The 27,358-nt window shown below is 42.5% G+C and overlaps 1 protein-coding gene and 1 long non-coding RNA gene across 6 annotated transcripts in view; one reads left to right on the forward strand and one right to left on the reverse strand.

Moving 5' to 3' along the window:
• The window catches only part of Mcu (mitochondrial calcium uniporter), a 164,803-nt gene extending 143,203 nt beyond the window's left edge, over positions 1 to 21,600 (forward strand). For 4 of the 5 annotated variants that reach the window (XM_027388325.2, XM_035452218.1, XM_027388327.2 and 1 more), the window contains 6 exons: positions 3,653 to 3,823; positions 4,858 to 4,977; positions 13,356 to 13,516; positions 15,264 to 15,467; positions 18,307 to 18,423; positions 19,747 to 21,600. In XM_027388325.2, coding sequence (XP_027244126.1) covers positions 3,653 to 3,823; positions 4,858 to 4,977; positions 13,356 to 13,516; positions 15,264 to 15,467; positions 18,307 to 18,423; positions 19,747 to 19,824 — 851 coding nt within the window. In that variant the 3' untranslated portion in view covers positions 19,825 to 21,600. The remainder of the gene's footprint in view (positions 1 to 3,652; positions 3,824 to 4,857; positions 4,978 to 13,355; positions 13,517 to 15,263; positions 15,468 to 18,306; positions 18,424 to 19,746) is intronic. The other variant, XM_027388326.2, reaches the window with a different exon arrangement.
• Positions 1 to 27,358, reverse strand: part of LOC118239622 — a 43,735-nt gene that overhangs the window by 3,467 nt on the left and 12,910 nt on the right. The window lies entirely within an intron of this gene.

Genomic DNA, 27,358 nt, shown 5'->3' on the forward strand with positions numbered 1-27,358 from the left:
AGAAGAGACAGGCCTGCTTACATATCAGAGGATCTGAATGCTTGGTTAAGGATTCATTTTGAAAAGAAAAATGATAACCCTTTTCAAATACATTGAGATGTTGAAAATCTTTGCTGTGTGTTAAGTTGTTGACCCTATTCCCTTTGGGTGTGTCCTCAATTTCTTTTACTTTCCATGTCAAATTTTAAATCATGGGAAAGTCTGCCTTGCTACAGACAGCTGCAACATATACAACCTATCTGTGACAACAATTTTCAAACATCTGGAAAGCAAGCATGATCCTATGACCCCAGCTAAAGGCAAACAAATGGCTACAGTCATTTCCTCAGTTTCTCAGCAGGAGGCAGCTTCTAGACTATAGCACAAGAGAAAACAGGCAGGCCCAGGTCTTCTAGCTGAAATGGAGGAGCAGACCATGGTAACTGAACAAGCGTTGCTAGGTAGCTGGAATTGTGACAGTGACCCTGAGGGCAAAGCTGTGAAGAGCCAGGTCCTGGTCTTCTAGTTGTGGGATTGTGGACAGTGGTCCTGAGGAGGGTCTCTGAAGACAGTACTCCTGAACTCTACACAAGTTCCCATAAGTCTGGCTAATGCATAAGAGTAACTAGAAAACTTGGTCAGAAGTTATTTTTACCAGGAAACAGAAAATGAATGGATCTCAGTGTCCATTTAAGGCCAGACATCATTTTCTCTTCCTCCATCCAGAATAAAGGACATCATCACCTGCATCCTTAGACACTTTGACGTTGCCTGCATCAGTAGACACTAGGTAGAGATTTCCAGAAAGATCACCTAAAGAGTAGCCCCACAATAAAGGATTCTCTACCTCTGCCTTCAAAGATTTGATCTTGAAAGGGTAAAATTATTACATAAGCAATTTTACTCTACTCTAAATGCAATGATCAGCAATACAAAATTGAGAATATATAGCCAGTGACCAAAATTAATTAGACATGGAGCAACAGAACAGCATCCCCCAATTCAGCCTGCAAAGACCCAGAAATGACAGAGAAGTCAGTAGCCAACAGTGTTCAAATGGCTGTTGTAGCTATAATCATTAGATTTTGGGGGGGGGGGAGGAAAAATGTGTAACATGAAAAGGAATGAAACTATAAGAAAATTCATGAATTTCTGGAGATTATTTTTTTATACCTGAAATTTAAAAACAGGACACAGAAGGAAAAAGAAAAATACAGAAAAATACAGAAACACAAAAGGAAATATATAGAAGGAGTTAACAAGAAGATAGACACTGTAGAAGAAAAGATCCACTAAAATATGTAGCATGTAAACTGACCTGGAAGCTGAGAGGGGAAAGAAACCTGGAATATATGGAGAAGGTTCAGCAGTCATATGATTGAACACAAACACAGGACTTTCGGCAAGTGGGGTGGAAAGAAAGATTAAAGAATGGCCAGATGCTTGCCCAATTTGGTGAATACTATGAATGCACACAGATCCTTTCCAAGTATAATAATCTTAAAGGAAAACAAGGCATGTCGTAATCTAACCACTGAAACCTATGTTAAACATGAAATGTGAAAAGCACACAGGAATGTAGATTTATGTCACGTAGAGGAATAAAGATGCTACATGCCTGAACTTCTTATTTCATGTAAGACAAGACAATTCAGTTAATTCTTCAAAAAGTGCCAAAAGGAAAAAAATAATCTGTCAACTAGATTTTCTTTTACATACTAAAAATAGCTCTCTCAAAAGTCAAGGTGCAGTGACTTTTTCAGACATACAAAAATGGAAAGAACTCTTTGCCAGTGTATTTGTGTAACAATGATATTTAAGGGGGTTCTTTGGACAGAAAAGAAATGACTTAAGAGTACTGAATGTAATATGAATGCTTTGTAAATAGTCATTATTTTATTTAGAGAATAATGTACATTTTGTTCAGTATAGGCACAAAGATTTCCTAAATACTGATTTGCAGGTGGCTGAATCTGCCACAGGTAGACACTGGCTGTCCAACAGAAACAAACGTTCCACTCAGAGGCTTTTAAACCAGTAATCACAGAAGCTTTATTAATAGACTACAAACAGCCCACTTTCTATTAGCAGGTGTGAAGATAAATTGCAGTGGGTCTGTGCATCCAAATAGTACTTGGCAGGATGAAGATACTAGGGTGAACCCATTACTTTGCACATTAACCTAAAAATGTAATTTAAATACAACGAATTAACTACAATTGCAAATAGCATGGATGCGTCTCATAACCTTGCCAAGGGAAGGACACCATATATGGAGAGCTGTGAGTCACATAGCTCCAGTAACATACTACAGAATCAAATACAGTAGGCTCTAAAGACAGACGCAAAGGACCGAGGGACTTGTTGGTGGGTGAGAGAGCCTGAAGGAATGACGATGACATTCTTGATCTTCAGACAGAACTCATCAGATGTCCATTGAAAATAAGAATTGTTGAGGTTTTGCTGTCAAGACATACAAGGAACTTGAGTGTGAGTGACAACTCTAGAAATTTCGATGCTCTCAGAATCTCTGGAACAGGTTCTGATCTAAGTTTAAGGGGTATGAAGCTTGTGAGAGTGATAGGAGGGGCCTTTTGGTTCCCAGAGGGAGCTCATTATCACCCAGTGATCAGCTTGTTGAGTCTTCTGGGTGGTTTGTTTTGTTCCTTCCTCACAAGGTCTCTGAGAGTTAGGAAACCACTCTCTGTGTGGGGGAAAAAAAGTGAAGCCCATAGAAGTTACACAATTCCCAAAGATGCTGAGCCAAGATCCAATCCCAAATTTTACTCCAAAACCTATTTTCCCCTCACTCTGGCATCATCTTTCAATGTTTAGCTGCTAATGTGAGGGTTTGAGCTGAAAACTTTGCTTTAAAAATATATCTGAAAATTATTCTTAGAAAAGGTTTTCTGGGATTCATTTATACTAAGGCTCTGTGCATCGAAACTGCCAAAGAAAGAAAAAAGGAAGTAAGTTAAGGAACGCTGTCCATACTGTGTAGTAAGTCCCTCAATTGGTGGCCAACAGTGCTCATCTACTTGCATTTGTCTTGTGAAATTCTCTTGAGCTTTCTGACTGAACTCAAGGGGATGCGCGTGCGCGGGTGCGCACACACACACACACACACACACACACACACACGAATGGGGCTGATTTCTGTTTTAACACATTACACATCATGTTATGTAACTGAATGTTTAGATATAGTATGCCTTAAGCATCAGTCCATCATACTGTAGAAGAGCCTCAGTTATTGGTAGACTTTGGGAAGAGTTTTTGAAAACTCTGTGTCCTAAGATTGACATACCTCCTACAGTAGGCTGTGTCAATCATCCCCTCCTTTGGCTACTTAATAAAACCTTGCCTGATAGGACCAGGGCTTGGCTCAGCCATTCCAAGAGCACCCTGTGCTGCATTCCACAAAAGCCTCTCCTTGGCCCACTTGGAAGAAGGCTCTTGTGTATTTTTCTATATCTGAAAAAACAGTCTCTTGATCTGTTTGATCTCTCATGAATCTGTCCCTAGACTAACCCTAAAAATTCATATTCTTAAATCTTCTTTAAAAACATTTTAAGTCACGCTAATGGTGGTCCCACCACAGGTAGGAATGATGATGCGATTTTGACTTACAGTAAAACCTAACTGTCGTGTGTTTGTGGGTCCTTTTACTCAGATGTGACCGTGGTTTATCAAAATGGGTTACCTGTGATATCTGTGAGGCTACCATCTCGGCGTGAACGCTGCCAATTCACACTCAAACCTATTTCTGACTCTGTTGGTGTGTTTTTACGGCAACTGCAAGAGGAGGACCGGGGAATCGACAGAGTTGCAATCTACTCACCAGGTATAGTAGCCCCCATTTTTAATTCTCACCTCCTCCACATGCCCCACCCCACACAGCTCAGTACAAAAGAATATTACACTGTTCGTTTTAGAAAACATGGGAGCTCTTGCTTTGCAAGTGTGGAAGACAGAGCCCTTTCTGTCCCAGTGGCCCTCAGGACTATTCAATGTCAGCAGATGTGTGCCCACAGGGAGTCTCATTCAAAAGCAGCTCACATCGAATGCCATCACAAGGACAAGCAGGCAATCACATTTCATGTTATTGAGGCCTCTTGTCATTACCCTAGGTGCAGAATATGTTTTTCCGGTAGTTGAGCCCTCAAATGTTTACCAAAATAGAGTCTATGATTTAAGCATATACAATAAGACACTAAAAACTCTCATTTGATGTGACATCTGTTTATTTAAGTGCCAAAAGAATTGTTTTCACTTTGACTTAGAAAAATCTTTCAAACCTACAGAAAGACTGGAGTCACCAGCTACGACAGCCGCCAACTTCTGTCCTTTGAGTATTAACTTCTGTGCTTTAAACACTGCAAACTCATCCAGTAATATATTTGGCAGAACCATTTGGTACCCTCGATCCCCATCACAGCCTTCCCTACTGAATTAATTAGCAGCTTATTGGTGGCTTGGCTGCCAAGTACCAGGTGATTGAAAGCTCTGAGTCTGTTCCTCCCCCATGAGGTCTACACTGATCTGCTCCACTCCATAGGTGACTCCAGATTCCAGCTGAGCCCTGTGGGTCTATGACCAGCAGTTAATTCACTTGTTCCCTCAGCTGCCGGAAAAGCAATTGTTAAATCATCAGGGCTGGCCTAAACACAAAGAGCATCATTATACAAGCTGGTCTATGTTTAGCATAGGCCTGAAAGGTGTGAGGCAAAGGTTAGCAGAGAAATGGGAGAGACCACTCTAAAGCTATTTGAGATTTGGTGGGTTGGAGGTTGTTGTTGCTGTTTTTTTTTTTTTTCCTGACCATTCTTAAATAATTATGGATCAGTGACTGACTAGTTTCATTTAATATCTTCACAGATGGCGTTCGAGTGGCTGCCTCCACAGGAATAGACCTCCTCCTCCTCGATGACTTTAAGCTCGTCATTAACGACTTAACATACCATGTACGGCCACCAAAGAGAGGTAAAAGCAGCCTTGGTAAGGTTTTGTAAATGTGGGAAGGTCTTTGTAAAGAACTTAGCTTTTCCATGAGTAACCCTGAGAAACAAACATGTGGTCTTCACAGTTTTCGTACAGTGAGCCTGTCTGTGCGCTAAGCCAGGCTTCCACCTTGACACAGGAGTGCGTTGTCATTCCATACCTGAATGTCCTTACCATTTTTTCTCTCTTTACGTGTGTGTGTGTGTGTGTGTGTGTGTGTGTGTGTGTGTGTGTGTGTGTGTACAACTCCCAGGAATCAGTTCTTTCCCTCCACCGTGAAAGTCCCTCAGCTTGAATTCAGGTCCTCAGGCTTGGCAGCAGTCACTTGCACCCACTGAACCAACTCACCAGCCTTTCATTTGCCTTGCAGAGGATTTCTTTTGCCTTACAGCTCCAAAGGAATACGTTCATCATGTCAGGGACATATTCTCATATTCTAAGATGAAGCAAATCTTTTTTATGTTTAAACAAAGGGCTTCTCTGGTCTGTTAAACACTAGTAGGAATTAGTTATTTTGTTTCTTTAATGGCTTAAGTTTAGCAGTCTGAAGTCAGTTGTGCAGATGTTCCTTGGCTTCCAGTGTGGTTAGTAAATCCAATGGAGCTGTAAATATAAACTGTATTCAATATACCTGACTTACCAAAGATTATGTCTTTTTTTTTTTTTCTTTTGAGACAAGGTTTCACTCTGTAGCCTTGGCTGTCCTAGAACTCACTCTGTAGACCAAGCTGGCCTCAAACTCAGAGATCTGCCTGCTTCTACATCCCTTGTGCTGGGTTTAGAGGCATTCTTTTTCTCTGTAAATGCTCTCTAAGAAGGCAGGCACTGTGACTCAAGACCACTCTATGTTGAAGGACTTAAATAACTCAAACAAAGAGCATTTTGATTGTTTGGAGGCCAGATTCTCTTGTCTAACAGCAGAAAGGGAATGACTGAATATGGATGAAGTGTAGCACTCAGCAAAGTAGACCTGAGTTTCCGTATACAATTGTACAAACTGAGAATTCTCACTGGAAATCATGACTAATCCAATGATTTCTCAGTGTTTTAAATGCGGCTGCTATCAAGCTGGGTGAGGAAAACTAAAGTAGAAACTGATCGTAGGTGATTTGTTTTTCTTTTTCTGTCTCAAAGCTGTGGGATCCCTACCCAGCTTCCCTAGAAGGAGATTGGGCTATGAAGTTTTCAGGGATCAAGAATCTGAAATGTGTGGAGAGAACTGTAACCCAAATGGGGAAATCTGGTAAACTCAGCAGTGTTTTTAAGGAATTTTTTGTTTTGTTTTTGGTCTTTTAAGTCAGTATCAATATAGAGCCCAATCCTACTGTCCCCTCTCCCCCTGTTTGGAGTGTAGGTATGCTCCACCATGTTTGGCTTCTTATATAGTTTTAAAGAATTGTGTAGTGGCTTGTGAGAACTAAAAATACTCAGAATGTTGTATAAACTATGAATTCACACACACCAGGCTCTGTGGACAGAGGACTCATTCATACCGAGTCCAGTATGGCCACATGCCATGTGTACATGGGACAGCAGGCTGTAAGTGTTGTGGATCCTTAGGCACTGACAGCTTTGTGCCTAAGCCAGGGGAACAAGAGGACCTGTATCCCAGGTTGGAACAAGGAGACATGTCATAACAGGAAAGCCTACTTGCCAGTTCTGCGCCTCCTTTAGTGGCCATGGCTGTTCGTCATTTAAGTCTTAAACAGAAGCAGGAATATAGAATATAGAGCAAAAAAGCCTGAAAACTAATTACCTTCCTCTTGTTCTTGGAAAGGAAGAAAAGGTACCCCATGTCACTAGATGATATAACTTTCCCTGCTAAGAAGAATCATTTGATTGGCACTCCTAAAGCCATTTCTCATTTAGCCATGCACAGGAAGTTAGAGACCTGGCTTCTTAGTGATATGATTTGAGGAATGAGGTCGAAAAGGCAAAGTAACTGGTGGTAATGACTGTCTCATTAGAGACCCAGATAGCCAAGACCTCCTCAAATTATGTTTGTGGATAACAAGAATTTCCATGGCTCATTATATTAGTATATCTCTCTGACATTAGTATTCTGGGACCAATAAGTGTATGCAGAGATGTTGGTAAACATGCCATTATTATTTTGTGTGTGTGTGTGAGAGAGAGAGAGAGAGAGAGAGAGGGAGAGAGAGAGAGAGAGAGAGAGAGAGAGAGAGAGAGAGAGAAAGAGAGAAAGAGAGAGAGAACCATACATGATTTAAACCAAAGAACTATTGCTAAGCAATTAGGAAAATTTTTATCTTCAGTGGCTTCTCAGGGTCAAGGGTTGGGGTTATTATTGTCACCTGTGCCTTGACAGCACCATAGTGTCATATCATCCTTGTTAGAGCAACCTGACAAAAAAATTGGTAAACTCTAAGTCCACCAAGGCTCTACCAGTGCATAAGCCAAAAGATAACCTCACTTTCAGCCAGGTCTGAGACCTATAACTTATCATTATCTGTTTTTGGTTTTTTTTTGTTTGTTTGTTTGTTTGTTTGTTTGTTTTTTTTCTCTGTGTAGCTTTGGAGCCTATCCTGGCACTCACTCTGGAGACCAGGCTGGCCTCGAACTCACAGAGATCTGCCTGCCTCTGCCTCCCGAGTGCTGGGATTAAAGGCGTGCACCACCAACGCCCAGCCTGGTTTTTCTTTTTTTTAATTGTTGTTAGAAGGCATTGTGGTAGCATGTTAGTTTGTTGTTATTATTGTGTAGAATAGATAATACATTCATAAGGCCCAGCACCCAAAATCACCTAATCCCTGCTCCTCAGATACCCGTTTTTGGCACTTATGCCAATATGTACACATGTTTTAGGCAAATAGCAACATATCATACATAATATTTGTGTCATTTGTATCGTGTTTCAGGGAAGCAGAGCCACATGAATATTATAAAATAAAGATTTATGGTAGGGACGTGAGGAGATAGTTAGCCAGTAATGTTCTTGCCTCACAGTTCTCTGAACACATATAAAAAGAATCTAGCATGGGGGCACCAACCCAGTGCTGGGGAGGCAGGGACAGGCAGATCCCTGGGACTCCTTGGCCAGCTGGTCTACCCTAATGGTGAGCTCCAGGCCAATTCTCAAAGGTGAATGATGTCCCAAGGATGACACCCAGCTTCATCCTCCAGCATCCCCACACACATGCCTTTGCCTGTCTCTGCCACCCCAGCACACACTCACACAATCACACATATACCCATCCAGACACACCCCAGCACACACACTCACACAATCACACATATACCCACACAGACACACCCCAGCACACACACTCACACAATCACACATATACCCATCCAGACACACCCCAGCACACACACTCACACAATCACACATATACCCATCCAGACACACCCCAGCACACACACTCACACAATCACACATATACCCATCCAGACACACCCCAGCACACACACTCACACAATCACACATATACCCATCCAGACACACCCCAGCACACACACTCACACAATCACACATATACCCACACAGACACACCCCAGCACACACACTCACGACAATCACACATATACCCATCCAGACACACCCCAGCACACACACTCACACAATCACACATATACCCACACAGACACACCCCAGCACACACACTCACACAATCACACATATACCCATCCAGACACACCCCAGCACACACACTCACACAATCACACATATACCCACACAGACACACCCCAGCACACACACTCACACAATCACACATATACCCATCCAGACACACCCCAGCACACACACTCACGCAATCACACATATACCCATCCAGACACACCCCAGCACACACACTCACGCAATCACACATATACCCATCCAGACACACCCCAGCACACACACTCACACAATCACACATATACCCACACAGACACACCCCAGCACACACACTCACACAATCACACATATACCCATCCAGACACACCCCAGCACACACACTCACACAATCACACATATACCCACACAGACACACCCCAGCACACACACTCACACAATCACACATATACCCATCCAGACACACCCCAGCACACACACTCACACAATCACACATATACCCACACAGACACACCCCAGCACACACACTCACACAATCACACATATACCCATCCAGACACACCCCAGCACACACACTCACACAATCACACATATACCCACACAGACACACCCCAGCACACACACTCACACAATCACACATATACCCATCCAGACACACCCCAGCACACACACTCACACAATCACACATATACCCATCCAGACACACCCCAGCACACACACTCACACAATCACACATATACCCATCCAGACACACCCCAGCACACACACTCACACAATCACACATATACCCATCCAGACACACCCCAGCACACACACTCACACAATCACACATATACCCATACAGACACACCCCAGCATACACACACAATCACACATATACCCATACAGACACATAAAAATATTTATGTAGGAGAATGACCTTTAACAAATTATAGCTAGAGAAGAGGAGTCTGAAAGGGGAGCTCGAGGGATCGAGAAAAGTCAGAAATGTTGGAGCTGTGGCGCCATGGGATAACTGGTAGCTCATTAGGGAACCTGGAAGTCCACACACATCCAGATCTTAGTGGAGGCCCGAGATGAAGTGCTTTACTGTAAGTGGAGAAATTCTTGTGGTGTTAAATAGAACTTTCTGGCACAGGGCTTTGAGTTCAATTCCAGTACCAAAAAAGAAAAATCTTTCTGCAGTATTAAAAATGTTATGTTTCTGCCCTGTCAAATATAGTATAAGTAAATCGACTGTAACTGGAGAACTGGATTTTTCAAGTAATTTAAATTTAACCAATGGGAAGTTACAGAATTATTAGTCAGAAAACAAACAAAAAAAAGTTAAGTTCAAGTGGGGTGACTGTCACTAAAACAATGTGTTGTGTTGTTGAAATCACTGAGTAGATTTTGTATTCTTGTTACAAAAAAAAAGTATGTGAAGTAATAAATATCTATATTTAGCCATTTCACAGTGGGTACACATTTCAAAATAACATATTAATGATAAATGTATATACTTTTTACTTGTCAGTTTAAGATAAGTAGTTAAAATTAAACAGAAGCATGTGGCCAGTGATCCCATATTGGACAGGCCATTTTTAGAAGTCTGAATCTGGTTCTGGGCCTGAATTTGCTGTTAAACAACAAATGTTACAGATAAGAGGTAACCTGACACAGTGGGAGAGAGTAGGTGCGGCTGGTATCAGCAGACATCCTGTGTTTGCCCCACTCCCAGCCTCAGCCTCACTCTCAGCCTCAGCCTCATTCACAGCCTCAGCCTCACTCCCAGCCTCAGTCTCACTCCCAGCCTCAGCCTCACTCCCAACCTCAGCCTCACTCCCAGCCTCAGCCTCACTCCCAACCTCAGCCTCACTCCCAGCCTCAGCCTCACTCCCAGCCTCAGCCTCACTCCCAGCCTCAGCCTCACTCCCAGCCTCAGCACCCTTCAAGACATGATGCCCTCGGCTTCACTTCCTCCTTCCAAAATCTCACTTAGATTTCCCTTTTGCTTAGCCCTGACTCAGAGCCTCTCAGAGAACGCTATTCCTGGAAACACACTACAGTTTCACACATTGAGCAGGTATAAAGGCCTAAAGGTATAAGGCTTCTCTACCTAGCAGGAGGCTGTGATGACCTCACCATGCAGTCCTTCCCCAAGGCTGTTGTGCTGAGTCTGTCTGGAGGAGTCCTCTCACCATGTCAATGCTTGTTTTATGATTCACTGGCAGAACATGGAGATGTCACCATCTTTTGCCTCAGCTTACATGCAGCATTGCGTCGCCGGTGTATATGCGTGTATGTCAGGAAAATGTGTAGAACTGTTGTGATAGAGGGAGTGTGGATCTGAAGTTAAGTTTTAAAGAAGAAAAATATTAAAGGCATTAAAAGAAGTTTTAAAAGATGTTTAGGAGTGTTTCTATGCCTGTAAAATGAGAAAAAGAAGTCTATAACTACATCAGTCTAGCAGAGAGGAAAAAAAAATGTGATGCCACAGTGAACACAGAAAGACTGATATAAAAAAAATATAAGTTTTGCAGGCATATAGGTGCTTGCCTCAGATTTTAGCTCAGGATACAGAGGCCAGAGGATCATGAGATGAATTCAAGGCTGGCCTGAGCTACGTAATGAGCCACTGTCTCATAATCAATTAACTAATTAAATCTACACAGTAGAACCCATAGCCTGAAGATTATTTTTTAAACTAGTCCATTTTTACTGGGTGTTGGTGGCGCACGACTTTAATCCCAGCACTCGGGAGGCAGAGGCAGGCAGATCTCTGTGAGTTCGAGGCTAGCCTGGTCTCCAGAGCGAGTGCCAGGATAGACTCCAAAGCTACACAGAGAAAAAAAAAAAAAAAAAAAAAAAAAAAAACGAATCCATTTTTAATGATTTTCTGATAGAAATTTCCTTTGCTTTAAAATAAAGATCAACCTCATTCATGAATGTGATAAAACACCATGACCAAGGCAACATAGAGAAGGGTTTGTTTGGGCTTATGGTTACAGAGGAATAAGAGTCCATGACCATTGTAGCAGGGAGCATGGCAGCCGGCAGGCATGGAACTGGAACAGCAGCTGAGAGCTCACATCATTATCCAAAAGTAGGAGGCAGAGAGCCTGCCCCCCACCTCCTCTAAGAAGGCCACACCTAATCTTCCCAAACAGTTCCACCAGCTGGGACCAGACGTTCAAAGATATCCTATGGGGGCCATTCTTATCTAAACTACCACAACATAGGATACTATTTGGGAGAGAACTTTGTTAACCATTGGAAATTCATATCAGCTTGAGGATGTACCTTTTCAGAAGGGAACTGTGTTGTGGCGGGGGGGGGGGGGGGTAATTAGGAGGTTTTATTTTACCTGAGCTATGGGTTCCACCAAGTCACAGCAAAGTTCTGGACAGGGTACAGAAGAAATGGTTTCTAGAACGCAATGTCCTTGTGTGATAAAGCTGTATTCCAATGTGAGCTTGCAGCCTTCTAGAACTCAGTGCTCTTGTTTCTGTTGCCATTGATTCCAAACACGTTTACTGAAGCTCTGGAAGGTTCCCTGTTGGACATTCTACCATATCAGCTCTTCTCCAAGCCACTTCTCTGGCTTACATGGATTTCTTCATTGATTAACTTTTTGTGATTACTATACTGAAGGATATTGGAAACAGATTGTTCATGTTCACAGAGCCAAATTATGATTTCGGAAAGGACTTATCAGATAAACAAGCACATTTTTATTAGAGCCTCAACACATTTTAGATTTTTGGAGACATCTGCTGCCTGTATAGAAGATACCAAATCAAGGAATTTAATCTTTCACTTTTTTATCATTTTCATAACTCTGTGCCCTTTACAGCATGATACTAAGGCCCAAACAGCTATTCTTAGTCTTTGGTAAACAAGGTAGGATAGAAGTTGTCCGGTGTGCGGGGCAGGTGTGTAGTGTTAAGATTACTACAGTGTTTTTTATTTTATTGCCTTTACATTTGCAAATTCTAAATGCTATATGTGTTTTCCTCACAAGTGTCTAAATGGGAAAAACATCAACAATGATGTCAAGGCCACAGAGAAGTTGTAGACCAACCACTTAATAAAGATTCACAGTGAGGCTGATCCTGACCCTCCTGACTGGTTTTGAACTTGTGTTCCAAGTTTTTTTTTGCTTGTCCATCTGTTGGTACTTTTACTGTTTTTTAGGTCTGGGGAATCAGGCCCAGTGCCTAGTGTGCTAGACAAGCTCCCACGCCACACCCACCACTGGGGGTTACCCTTCCCTTTTCCCTTGGCCATGACTGTATTCATAGTATTTGAACTCCAAGAATAAAATAATGGGTATTGATTCCAAAGTTCTGGAGTCACCCTCATGTGAATTTAGTTCCTTGATTTATAGACTGATATTTTAAAAACTGTTATTCAGTGTAATGGTGAAGGATTCCCATAATGGATGGACCTGCCTCATGGCCTTGTCATTGTCTCATAGATCTGGGAATAGCAATTCTTCATTTAAGGTGTCCAATTTATATTACATTTTTATTTACCTATGCATTTACCTATGTAGGAGGGCATGTACTTTGAGTGTGTGCACTGTGCATGGTTGCACACATGTGGAGGTCATACGACAACTTGTGGGAGTCCTTTCCTTACGCCATGTTCCCCAGGATTGAACTCAGGTCATCAGGCTTGATGGCAGGCACCTTCTCCCACTGAGCCATCTCCTGTCTAAGATGTTCAGTTGTTATTTATTTACTTAATTATTTTAAGGCATTTTTTTTATTCTTCTCTCGTATCCTGACCACAGTTATGAACCTCTTTCTTTCAGACCTTCTAAGCCATGAAAACGCAGCAACCCTGAATGATGTGAAGACGCTGGTCCAGCAGCTCTACACCACGCTGTGCATCGAGCAGCATCAGCTCAACAAGGAGCGGGAGCTCGTGGAGAGGTTAGAGAACCTCAAGCAGCAGCTGGCCCCCCTGGAGAAGGTGAGGACCCATCAGACATCCCCCGCATCCCCAATGTTGCATCCCTCACTCGCTAGTACACTCGTGTCTCACTTTGATATACTTGAGTCTGCTTATTCAAATTGGTCCATTAGCTTATTGGTCTGAACCATCCAAAAAGTTTCAATCAGAGCCAAAAGAGGACTCAAAAGGGATTGTCTGGAGCCTTGGTAATAGACCAAGATTCCAGAGGCCCATTTGTACCTTTACCACTGCTAATACAAAGACTAGAGTAACTGCTGACTGGGAGAGCTTCTGAATATAGTGGATGCCAGGTTATAAATGAATATTGTGTGGAATACTATTATGTAAATTTGATTCACTATAGAAAGTATCATTGGTATAGAAAGTAAATCCTAAAGTCATCGTGGATATGCTCCACAGGGTTTTTTTTTTATTATTTCATTTATTTATATGTGACTGTGTGGGCACACACATGCCATGATAAGCACATGGGGACAACAGAGGACAATGTGCAGGAGTTGGTTTTGTTGTGAGAACCTCACAGAGTGTATTTGCATAGACCTAGTTGGTCTGGTCTTCCCTCAGCATGACCTCTTGATACAGAGATGTGGTGACCCTACATGTATGAGGCTTGTGTAGCTGCCTCTAAATAACAATAGAAAGTATAGTTTAGAAAATACCATTGCTAGTAGCATAGCTGTTCATTGCCTTCAAGAATCATGCCACTCTTGCCTGTATCAATGGTACGGTGGGCTTACTTACTCCAGCATCGCCACAAACAAGTGAATCCTATACTGTTCTGTGGAAGCGCATCAAATACACAGTCCCTCACTGTCCAAAACGTAGTTGTGTGACATGTGACTATATTTTCATTTTAAGAAATTGGATAATTGGGATTGAAGAAAGGAATAAGTCCCTTCAATATTGTGCCTCCACTCTCCTAAGGACAGTTGTTATCATATGTCATCTACCGGGAGCCACAATCACGTGGTGTCTTGTTCAGCCTTTAGAACTACTCGATAAGAAAGCTAGTGGCCATAGGAATGGACTTTGGGAGACCATTTCACGCAGAGGGATACTCCCTCAGCCTAGACACACACACGGGGGAGGGCCTAGCCCGATCCCAAAGGATATGACAGACTCTGAAGACCCCCTATGGAAGGCCTCACCCTCCCTGGGGAGCAGAAAGGGTATGGGATAGGTAGGGTGTTAGTGGGGGGCAGGGGAGGAGGGGAGGGAGAGGGAACTGGGATTGACATGTAAAACAATCTTGTTTCTAATTTAAATTTTAAAAATGGAGGGAAAAAAAAAAAAGAAAGAGACATTCTGCAGATCTCATCCTGAACTCCTTTGCCCAGAATTCAGTCAGTGCCAAGTCACTCTGTCTTTCTGCCCTGGGGTAAATGTGAATTAAAACTGATAATAGATGGAATCCGACACACCTCTAAGAAGCCAAGGCAGCTTTTATTCTCCTCTTTCAAAAGTTGGGCTTGCAGTCAGATGACGAGCTGTTAAAACTCACACTCATATTGCCACCAGCTTCTAGGGTAAAACTTGAAGAAAGCACACAGAAATCCTAGTTGTCCCTGTAGACACTGTGTTCTGTGAACACCCCCACAGTTATTTAGGAGGCAGGTTACATTTGCTGGCGTGGAGTCCAGCTTGTTGATAAGCCCCGTTCCATTTGTGGACATAGGGCGGTTTAAAAGTGTTGTAAGCTGTTTCCGAAACAAGTGCCTTAAAGTTGTCCGTGTGTGCCCACCAGGTACGAATTGAAATCAGCAGGAAAGCTGAGAAGAGGACGACTCTGGTGCTATGGGGTGGCCTTGCCTACATGGCCACACAGTTTGGCATTTTGGCCCGGCTTACCTGGTGGGAATATTCCTGGGACATCATGGAGCCGGTCACCTATTTCATCACATATGGAAGTGCCATGGCCATGTATGCATATTTTGTGATGACACGCCAGGTAAGGATGCCTCTCCAGGGCTCTTTACAAACCCAGAGTGGAGTTTTCCAGACCAGTTCTCACTTACATGCTGGCACTTTTGCAGGTGCTAAAGATAGAGAGGGATGTGTGTAACATGGCCTTGGTCACTACAAATCACGTGCATAGATGCTTCCAGAATTAACGTTGTAATAAGACAAGTGGGAACAGAAGTATGTGCCACCGTAGGGGACATGTTCAACTTTTTGCTTGATATTTATTTATAATGCTTTTTTACAATGCTGAGGTTCAAACCCAGGGCCTCATACACACTGTCACTTACCTTCATCTCCAGCCATAATGGCTTGATTTTCTATACATTTATGTAAATATTTTACATATAAATATATGCCACCCAACTTTTTTCCTAAAAGAAAGGTGAACCGTAAGAACTCGGTCACTTTATCCTGAGTCTATCCTTTATCAACCAAGGCCACCTCAGTGAATACTAGTATCTTGAACCAGCTTTTGTTGACAGTGTCGGTTCAAGGGTCATGGAAACCCAAGGTGTCATTTTGAGAAGCACAATGGGTTATGGCTTTTTTTTAATGTGGTGCCGGTGATTGAACCCAGGGCCTCTCATATGCTAGACACACACTCCACCACTGAGCCCCTATAAGGACTTGTCATTATGTCTGTTATACTGGATCTAACCAGCATTGCCTTGAATAAGAAACATTTGAAGCAGCGGAGACACACAAGATTCCCAGGTTCTCTTTGTGCCTAAAGCAGGCTAAGAGTTGCTTCATGAATTTTACATGGATGCTTTTGAACAAGGCATTTTCCTCTGTTATTAGATCAGTGATCAAGGACCTAGGCACGTGTCGGGAAACAGAAACTTGGGAATTTTGTGTAACCTTTCTCGGCCTCCCAAACATACCTGGTAGAGAAGGGGAAGTGAAGTGTCTATGTCTTCTGAATGCTCACCCAGGTCCTGCTGTGCTCCTGTGACTCATAGTAGTCCCGAGTTATCAGGGCTAGCAACCACGTCATCCTACCCAGCTGCCTCTCTGGAAGCAGCGTGCCTCAGTTTCCCTCTCCTTCCTCCCCAGCCTGGACTTTCATAACTGATTGTTATCCATCCTTAAATGTCTCTCAGCTCCATGTTTGCAATGTGTTCTAGTCCCCAGAGATGCCCTTCTTTCCCTCTGCCCCATTCGTCTCCTCACCATCCTTCAGTCTAGAAGGTTCTCCCTGCTCTTTTCCATCTGTCATATATCAAGGGTTACTTAAACTCTCACCTTTCATGAATGTTTGATCATTTTCCTACAGCTCAGTGTCTCCCTTTTCTCTTGAATCATTGCAATTTTTTTATGTTCTCATTTTTCTTGTCCTGTGCTGTCTAATAATTATTTGTTCAATGTCTTTTCCTTCAAATGAGACTATAATATCATCTTTGTGTGGATATTTGTTTATTTATTTTAGTGGAAGGCGGTGGTTTGTTTACTGAGGGACAGGTTCTCACTTTGTAACTCAGTATGGCCTGAAGTTTGGGATCTTCCCACCTGGGCCTCCTAGGTACTAAGGTTACAAGTGTGTTCTCCCACACTGGCTTAGTCAGGGTGCCATTCACGTGTTACTCCCTTATCCTGTAACATGGTACCTTATTCTCACACCTTCCCCAAGGTGAATCACGTATCATGCATTTTATATCTAATAGCATAAATATATATCACTCATTTATTTAGTCTCAATTCTATAAATACATATCCATTCTACAGATGAGGAAGTCAGGCTCGTTAGGATAAGAGTTGAAAACTGTAGGTCCGAGAATTGAACCCAACTGTGTTCTGCCCCGAAGCTTCTCTTTCCTATAAATTACCATGTTCCCTTGTTCATTTGTGTGTGGTTATTTCTGAAGACTAAATAATCTGGATCTAGAATAATAGTAGACGTATTGAAGAAGCTAGGTATGTGACACACACCATATTCTAGTGCTTGGGTAACAGGGAGAAGATTGCTGTAAATTCAAGGTCATCCTGATCTACATAGAGAATTCTAGGCCAGCTTGAGCTGGGAGAGCTAGGCTGTGGGGGAGGTGATCACTGCCACTGAGAGTTCCTCTTTGTACCTGTTCACCGGGGCTTCACAGGGTTAATCTGGAACACAGTGGCTGCACTTTCTACAGTACCATGTATCTTTAATACTGTGTCCACCCTGTGTGTTAGATGCTCCACTTCCAGAATATTGTTGCTGCCCCCATGTGACAAGTTGTGATATAGCAGTAGCAAACATTTGGTCCCACCTCTGACCAGAAGAAACATTAGCCGAATTAAGAGCAAAATGACTGCTAAGCGACATCTAAACTCTTCTAAATTGATACAGTGATATGCTACATTCGTTCTCAAAGAATCTTTGTACAATGGCCAATTCCTTGAAATAATAAAATTCCATGAATCCAGGCTTGCTAGCACCCGGCTTAGCAGTGGTAGAATAGATGGATATACACTGTGACTTGGGCTGCAGTATAATACAACGTGGCAATAAGAAATGAATAGACTCTGACTACAAGAGAACAATCAAATCCTGGCACAGTGGCAAGTGTCTGTAGTCCCAGATGCTGGGGAGGATGAAGCAGGAGGATGGCTTGAGCCCAGGATCCAGGCCAGCCCAGGAAATATATAGGAACTTGATCTCAAAACACAGAAGGCAAACAGATGTTTAAGAAATAACTAAATATGTAACATGGCATACAGTTCTGTCTTTATGTATACATATTGTGTTGAGTCTAACCAATGTTAATAATGAACCAACAGTTAACAAATGTCTTTAGAATACTACTAGTGAGGACTAATAGGCTAATTTCTCTTTTGTTTTGTAGGAATATGTTTATCCAGAAGCCAGAGACAGACAATACTTATTATTTTTCCATAAAGGAGCCAAAAAGTCTCGTTTCGATCTAGAGAAATACAATCAACTCAAGGATGCAATTGCTCAGGTAAATACTAGAAGAGTTAAATGAGTCTAGCCCCATCTTAAATAGCATCATTATTATTCATAGTCATAGTTCTTCAGCTGGGCAGCCTGAAGGAGGGATCCAGCCACTATACCCTGGGTAAAGGTGGTTAATACAAACTTTACTTCTAGCTAAGTAGCTAGAAGGTTTTCTTTTTCTTTTTCTTTTTTAAGGAGGTTGGTTTCTTGTTAGAAGAACATGTTTTCTGTTTGTCTATTTTAAGGCACTGTCTTCTGTAACTTAGGCTTTCCTTGAACTCACTACATAGCGGTTAGGATGACTTGAACTTCTGATCTTCCTGCCTCCACCTTCCAAGGGCTAGGATTGACTGTACATCAGGTTTATGAGATGCCAAGGATTGAGATCAGGCCAGCTGAGCTACATCATGGCTGTTGTTGTTGACGATGTTTGAGAGACATGTCTGGATGTGTACCTTAGGCTGATGTTTACCTCCAGTGATCCTCCTGGCTCAGCCTCTCAGCTACTGGTACTGGGTTGACATCAGTGTGCCCCCACCACCTCTAGTTTTCATACTTAAGTAGATGAAAAGATGTCAAATCCCAAATCTCAAATACAGTTGTGTCAGCCCCGCCCACAGCTAACTCATACAACTCTCAAGGATGAGGCCCAAGCATGTGAGATGCTTCGAAGATGCTGTGGTCAACTGCACATCCTCCTTTTAACACTGCTCTAGCTGGTGTGAAAACTCATGCCTATGATCCTAGCACTGAGGCAGGAAGGCTGCTGTGGGTTTGAGGCTAACCTAGGCTATCGGCTGAGACTATCTGAAAGAGCAACAGCAAAGTCGAGCAGAGCCTAGTAACACACACTTTTAATCCTAGCACTCTGGAGACAGAGGCTGGTGAATCACAGGCAAATGAATCTCTTGAGTTCAAGGCTAGCCTGCTCTACATAGTGAGTTCCAGGACAGCCAGTACTTCATAGAAAGACCTATCTAAAAAAAAAAAAAAAAAATCACTGACTGAGTAAAATATTGAGTAACCAAAGTCTTAAATGGCAGAGGTTTGATTCCTCCTAAAGGTTTTTGAGGAATACTGTCAAGGATGTCTGATATGGTCCCTGTATTCTTAGGCTGGGGTCTTTATACTGGCCATGGCCATTCTGCTTTTCTGGGAGGATGGACAACTGTCTTGGGTGATAGACATTTGTCTTCCACTTTTCAGCGTCCCTGAGGAAGTCTTCTGACTGTAGTAATGACAGAGAGGCTGTTCCCTCTCTCCGGAGGCAGGCATGTTGCTGAAAGTGTGACTGGCCACCCTTGCTCACCTGCTGTCTCTATTTTAGGCAGAAATGGACCTTAAGAGACTGAGAGACCCGCTGCAAATACATCTGCCCCTCAGACAGATCGGAGAAAAGGACTGATCTGCGAAGATCGTGAATCCCAGCAGAGAGAGCACCTGTTTATAACTCATGCCTTTTTAATCAAAGCATTGCAGGTGGAAGCGGGGGCCACATGGGGGAGAGGGTTTTTACCTTTAATTCTAAAACAAAACACGAAAAGGATCTTAGGGAAGAAAGGGATGTTAAATTCTGAGGATCAGGCATCATGGAATACAAGTGCAAAGGGCTTTGTGAATCTTGTCTTAAGCATCTCCGTTTCCAAATGAGAATGACGCAGTTACAGCTGAGAGAACGAAGCAAGGTTGTTGCTGGGGTGTTTGTCTCTTGCATCTTTGCAAGTTCTGCAAAACACTAACACACCAGCACCCCACTAAGATGCAGTTTTCTTTTTTGCTTTTTTTTTATTTAAAGTTTTTTTTTGACATAGGAATAAATAACTATATAAGAAAGCAAATCCTTATGAATTGTGGTTGGCAGAGTCTGAGCCAGTAAGGTTAGCCTTCATCTTAAGCTGGACCCAGTCTCTGTGAAGTTACCAGGAATCTCTCCATCCTGAGTCCCTCTTCTGACCAGCTACCTACTTATGTAAACCTGCTGGTTACACTACTTTTATCCAAATAATCATTGGAATCAACTTATGACTGTTTGATGATTGACAGTTGGATTATCTCTTCATGAGTTCTCATGTCTATCTCCCAGGACTCTGAATTGCTCGCTGTTTAGAAATCACTGGCAACTGCATGAGGTTTTAATTGTCTTTTGTTTTATTTTTTTTTTTACTAATTAGTCTTCAGAGAAGGAAAAGATTCCCTTCTTTATATACTGATCCCATTGATAACCCCCACTTCTCCCATATCACAGGTCAGAGGGCCAGTGTTCATCTGTGTTACCAAATGAGGAGGGTGTAAGGTTTACAAATCAGCTAAAAATCATGACTCCACAGCTGATTCAGAACCGAGATAACCTTGGTTAGTCTAAGACACACACTTCCTCACCATTGTGAGCCCTCCCGACTCTATCACTACAGTGGCTGTAACTCAAGGGCGGATCTCAAAGGGTGCAGTTATCTTTATACATGAATACCTTTCTATGGCTTCCTTTAGCCTACCTTCTCCACCCTGGTTTTTTTTTTTTAATATTAAATTGAGAGACAGAAGAATTAATCTTATACTCTTATCAGAATGTTTTCTACTATATTTCCAGATGGCACCTGCACTCGAAAAGCCTAAGAAATCTCTATCTACTGTCATGTTTTTAACTGTTTCAGGGGCAGGACGGCAAGAATGATGGGGGTGTGCCAAGCAGCTGATTGGTTTTTGGCTTTTTCTTTTCCCTTCATGTGATTCATCCCTCCTTGTGGGGCAAGGGATTCCCTTTTCCTCCTCCTTTTGGGATCGTTGCGTATGAAAGAAAACCTTCAAATGACAAACCCAGACTCCAGGTGTCTTGCAGAGGTTGAAGGCCAACCTGGACTGCTGCTTCTGACAGCACCCTTCACTGGCATGACAGAGAGAGGATGCATGTCTCAGTCCCCAGCCTCCTACTTCCTTCCTGTTGTTCACCCTCTTCCTCGTCTCTTTTTGTTGTGTGGGTTATTTTTAAACCATTCATCCTGTCTGTGTGCAGGGTTCTTAAGAAGGAGAGGCACAGTGCAATGAGTGATTCCTCTGGGCGGTGTGGGAGGCAGGGGGGGTGTGAGCAAAATGTTGAACACATGTACAATCCTGTATCATTTATGAAATATGTATAAAAAGCAATGTACCTTCTGGAACAATAAATACTTATTCGATTTTTGAATCGTCTTGTTCTTTAAAACAAAACCAGAAAGAAACTGACTTTCCTGTGATTGTGGCTGGGAAGATCTTTCTGTCTGAAGTTAGATTTTATTTATATAGGCTGAGTGTGGCGGCATACACACTTAATCTTAGCATCCGCTCAGGAGGCAGAAGCAGGTAGATGTCTTGTGAGTTCTAGACCAGCAGGTGCCAGGCCAGCCAGAGCTACAGAGTGAAACCCTGTTTCAAAAAACAAACAATGAAATAAGTAAAAGTAGATTTTATATAAAAAATAGCAGTATCAAATTAAGCTTTCTTCCTAAGCCTATATGCCACTAATTCTTACCTAACATAAGTGAACATTTCCACAACCACCTAGATGTCATGTTACCTCTATAGTCAGTATAAAGCATTATTATATCTGATATCCTTGCCTTGTAACATACAGGGAGGGGAAAAATCACTTCTATTCATTCTACCTTGATTACCTGGTACTCCAGAAAGCTGTTCATAGATAAACCAAATATCCATTATTTTCAGAAGTTGAATCAGATTTATAATGATTGCTAACTAAACAGGAAATTATCATAGAGGACCACCTTTGTCAAAAGTGCATCAACAAAACAACATGGTATCTGTCTGTGAAGAATGAGCTGCTGCTCAGAGCCTATAGAGTGAGGGTCCATCTCCCTGCAGCTTACAGAACCTCACTGGACACCGCTGAGGTAAAGGAAGTGTAAAGGAAGGGTGAAAATGTGGGGCCACCGTTTACAGCATTCTGTTCTACTTTGCCTGGGGTTATTGGAGACAGATGAAGAGCAAAGTATGATTGGGCTTCTCCATGGTTGGGCAACTAGTTATTCTTTCTGAAATGACTGTGTTGTCTGTAAGGTGTGGGTGTGACATCTGCCTCGCAGGGTTTGTATGGGAAATAATTGAGATAATGCATAAGCTCTGCTACATGGTGCTTTGCAGATTATCCAATAAGAAGTAGGTATTCGTTGAAAGCAACAAACAGAATGGCTGTATGATTCAGCAATCCCACTTCTAGGCATGTGCCGGAAAGAATTTGAGGATTCAAATAGTGACTGTGTTATTCAGCTTGGCCAAAGAATGGAGGAAATGCAAGTGAACTACTATTTATACAGAGTAGCAGCCAAGGTTCCGGGAACAGATGGACAGATGTGACCTGTAAGTACAGTGGATGCTACTCAGCCATGAAAGATGGAAATTCTGACATGCTGTAACATGGATAAACTTTGATGAAAATATGATAAGTGAAAAATATCATAAAAGAAAAACACTTCATGATCCTACTTGTGTGAAATACCTAACCGAATTCACAGAAATACAGGTAATATTTTGGGGGAGATCAGAGAATGAGGAGTTACTGCTTAAGAGGCATAAAAGAGTTTTCACCTGGGAAGATGAAGTTCTGGAGATTAGTGGTAGTGATGGCTGCACAAAAGAATAAACTTAAAGCCACCAAACTAAACATTTAAAGACTATTCCGGGGGCAGCTTTATGTTTTGCAATAGTTTGCTACATTATGAAGGTTTGAATCCCTGCTAGAGCCAGGATGGTTGGCTTGGTTTGTCACTGAGGGGGGCAATGCAGTTGGCTGAGGGAGCTCCTAGAGCTGAGACTAGTAGAGGGCTCCCAGAAACTGCTAGAAATGTAAGTTCTCAGACCTCTGTGCAGCTGGCAGTTGGTAGCTGGTGTCAGCAAGAACTGCTGATCATTCTGCTGAGACTGTTGAGCCATAGCTCTGGAGAAAAAACTCGAAGAGAAGAAAGCTCCATCACACATGTGCTGTGACTCCAGTGAGCCCCAAAGTCCAATACTGGACCAGCTGAAGGGTTAGTGAGTATGTTAACTGGTGAGCAACATGGGGCCAGTGAGAAAGTCGGAGTCTAGTGAGAAATCCTGGGTCCAGGATGTGGTGCTCAGTGTGTAGATAAATGCCTTCAAATACAAGTATAAAAAGGCTGGGTTTTATATGTATCTAGAAGGATTTCACAGAATCTTTAGGTTTTCGGTCTCACTTTCACTCCAACTCCACCCATTTCTTTTCATTAGTTAAATGTGTTGACTGACAATTTCAAGCGTGTACACAATGTTTACTGACTACTTACCCCCAACCCTCTCCCATATCCCTACTGCAACTGTTTCTCTCTTAATTCCTGTCTATACATTTTATTTTGTAACCAACTGAGTAGTTTAACCAGGGGCCATCTGAGTGACCATGGAGCCACCCATCAGAGCCTGGGGCAGCTCAGCAGTATAAATACTACCAAAGACAGTGACTGCCCCTTTCCCAGAATCTTATCAATAGCCAATAGTTCAGCAGCAAGGGATAGTGTCTCATGAGCCCTTCCCCCACCTGTGACATTGTTGACAGGGCCAGTCTTGTGCAGGTCAGTACAGGTAACCATGGTGGTTAGTTCATGTTTGAAATTGTTGTGTCAAGTCTAGATGGCATCTCGCCCCATCTTCTGGCTCTTACATCTCCTGCCCCGTCTTCCTCAAAGTTCCCTGACCTTTACAGGGGAATGATATAAATGCCATTGATTTTTTTCACTGCCACCAATCTTTATATCTTTCTTCTCCCAAATAAGTCACATACGGTGTCTTCCACAAAACACCTTTTGGGTTACTAACTTGGGATCATACCAAATGTAAAGTTACCTCTTACTTTATTAATTAATATTTGCATATCATTTGCACATGCTTTATAAGCATGGTGCAAGCTAAACAGGGCCATCTCCTTCAACCATCTCAGCTCCTGGGACTCAGCTCTTGGATTTCCCTCCTTCAGTCCCCAATTTCTTGGTCTTTGCAGTCTCCTCCTGCAACCATATAATTTGTGTTAACTTCCCACCATGCTCTATCCTGAAGTATCCTTGGACAATCTCACCCATTGCCCCATCTCAGGTACCATTCATGTGTTGAAAGCTGTCCCCATGCTCTGTCTCTTAGAACAGCAAACTGATTTACCTTCCTCTTGGCTGAGATGTGGTAAGTTCCTTCCATGTCACCAGGGTATTTGGAGGTGTAAATACTAATAACATTAACTATGGGGGTGGGGAGACTAAAAGACACAATAAAGAAGCAATCAATCAAATCTGAAATATGGAACATTCTACAAGCTGATGGTTAGATGACCAGACATTTTTCAGCAAATGGTACAGAGGAGGAAGGAAGGGCGACATAAGAATTTAAGTGACACAGCAGAATGCGGCATATTGTAAAACTCTGTTGAATCCCGATTCAAACTAGCAATAAAAACGAACATTTGAAACTACTGGGAAAGTTAAACATGGGCAGGGTTTCAAATACAGAAGCATTTTTACTGCTTTTCATAGCTGTAATCACAACCTCGTGGTTACATAAATAAGAAAGGCATCTTAGGAATGCATAGTGGAATATGAACAAAATAAAATTAGTAAAATGTTAGTGAGCTTTGCAACTGGATGTTCAGCATTGTTCTTATGACTTTTGTATATATTTAAATTTTTTTAACCAGTTTTTAAGGCAGGCCAGCTAAAAGAAAGAGAGCTGGGGGAAGGGGAGAGAGATAAGGGTGTGTGTGAGTGAGAAAGAGAACCCTGCCATCCCTGGGATTCTTGTTTATAGAACCAAGAGCTATCTGGTGAAAGTCCTTGACTTCAGCTATCAATCTTGGCAACAAATCTGGGTTTATCTCATGAACACGTCCTTTGTTTTTCTAAAACGCACATGAAGCACTCAGATGGCTTCTCAGGGACAGGAAATGGTGAGGCTTGTTTTTTTTTGTTGTTGTTCTGTGAAAAGTATTGCCCTGCTATGAGAGTCCCACCATCATCCATCACTGCCATCAAACCACAGCTAAAGAAGTTAATGACATGAAATGTAAAAGGTAAATTAATAAAAAAATTTTAAAAGATGACATGCAAATGGCCAATAAACATGAAAAAATGGAAGAAGGAAGAAGAAGAAGAAGAAGAAGAAGAAGAAGAAGAAGAAGAAGAAGAAGAAGAAGAAGAAGAAGAAGAAGAAGAAGAAGAAGAAGCTGCTAATGGCCAAATCGCCTGAGTCCTCAAGGTGAGAAAGTAACTAACTGTGAGTTGAGATCCATGCAACCCCTTGTTTACCTGTAACTCCTGTAGGGACCACTTATTTACTATCACAATCTAGTAATTAGCATACCCTGGCCCTTAGTAAACACTAACAGTAGACTGTTAGTGTTTTCTGGTTTTAGAAGTTGGATTGGGAAAGAAAATTTATTTCCCTCAGATCCATTTAAAATTGTTCTTTTTTTCTTTTTCTTTTTTTCCCCTGGGTTTTTTGAGACAGGGTTTCTCTATGGCTTTGGAGGCTATCCTGGAACTAGCTCTTGTAGACCAGGCTAGTCTCAAGAGATCGGCCTGCCTCTGCCTCCCGAGTGCTGCACCAACACTGCCTGGCAAAATTGTTCTTTTTTTAAATTTATTTATTTACTTATTTTACATATTGACAGAAGCCTTCTCTCCCTCTCCTCCCTACCCCCCCCCACACACACACACACTTTTCTGCCTCTCCTCAATCCTCTATATTCACTCAGAAAGGGGCAGGCCTTTCCTGGGCATCAGCAAAGCATGGCATATCAAGCTGCCATAAGACCAAACACCTCCCCCTGTATTAAGTGTGGACAAGGCAATCCAGCATGAGGAATATGTTCCCAAGAGCTAGCCAAAGCACCAAGGACAGCCCATGCTGCCATTGCCATGAGTCCCACAAATAGACCAAGCTACACACTGTCACACATGCGCAGAGGACCTAGGTTAGTCCCATGCAGGTTCCCTAGTTGTTGGTTCAGACTCTGTGAGTTCCCATGAGCCAGGCTAGCCATTTCTCTGGATTTTCCTGTGATGCCCCTGAACCCCTTGCTCCTACAATCCCTCCTCCCTCTGCTCAGCAGGACAACCTGAGGTCAGCCCAATGTTTGACCATGGGTCTCTGAATCTGCCTCCATCAGTCGCTAGAGGAAGGCTTTCTGGTGACAATTTCTGGCCCACCCCTCTAATCTTCCCCTTTTCATTAGCTTTTATTGGAATTGCTGGTTCTCAGTGTTCACAGCCTAGAATACCAGGGACCTTCACCTACAGTAACTTCAACCAGGCCTGTTGATGTGTGGTGTGAGAGTCCTCATAGTTTCCTTCTTCAGTCAAAAGTAAAACTCTAGCCAGGCAGTGGTAGTTCGTGCCTTTAATCCCAGCCCTCAGGAGGCAGAGGGGAACAAAAAGTAAAACTCTTTGCAATTTTGAACTTTCCAGGATTTTGTTAATTTAATGGTAGTTCCTGATTTTAAGTCCCTGTCCTTATTTTATTGTGAGAATTGGCGAAATAAATAACCCCTAACACCTCTGCTATGTGGGGAAGAATTGCATCATGGCAAAACCAGACACCGCTGCCAGGTTGGTGATGCCTTCATGAAGGTTTGTTTATTTAGGAAAGTTTGAGACTGAAGACCAGAATAAGACAAACCTAGAAACTTTCAGAAAAGAATACCAGCCCCTTTCAGGCTTCTCACGACCTTGTATGTGTTCTTGTCAGCTCCCAGACCATCAGACTGAGAAACTTCCCCAGTAGCTCCGTTTCCACTGAAGGAGACTGCACAATGCATGGCTGCAGCTTCAGGAAGCCAGTTCCTAGAAGTCACAAAACAAGACTTTGACTTGAGGGGATGTCCCTTAGTAAGAGTTCCCTTCTGGATAAGATATCGAAGGTCCCATTACAGGGAATTCTTCAGGGAGAAAAAA

Source organism: Cricetulus griseus, assembly GCF_003668045.3.
Source record: "Cricetulus griseus strain 17A/GY chromosome 1 unlocalized genomic scaffold, alternate assembly CriGri-PICRH-1.0 chr1_1, whole genome shotgun sequence".
NCBI lineage: Eukaryota > Metazoa > Chordata > Mammalia > Rodentia > Cricetidae > Cricetulus > Cricetulus griseus.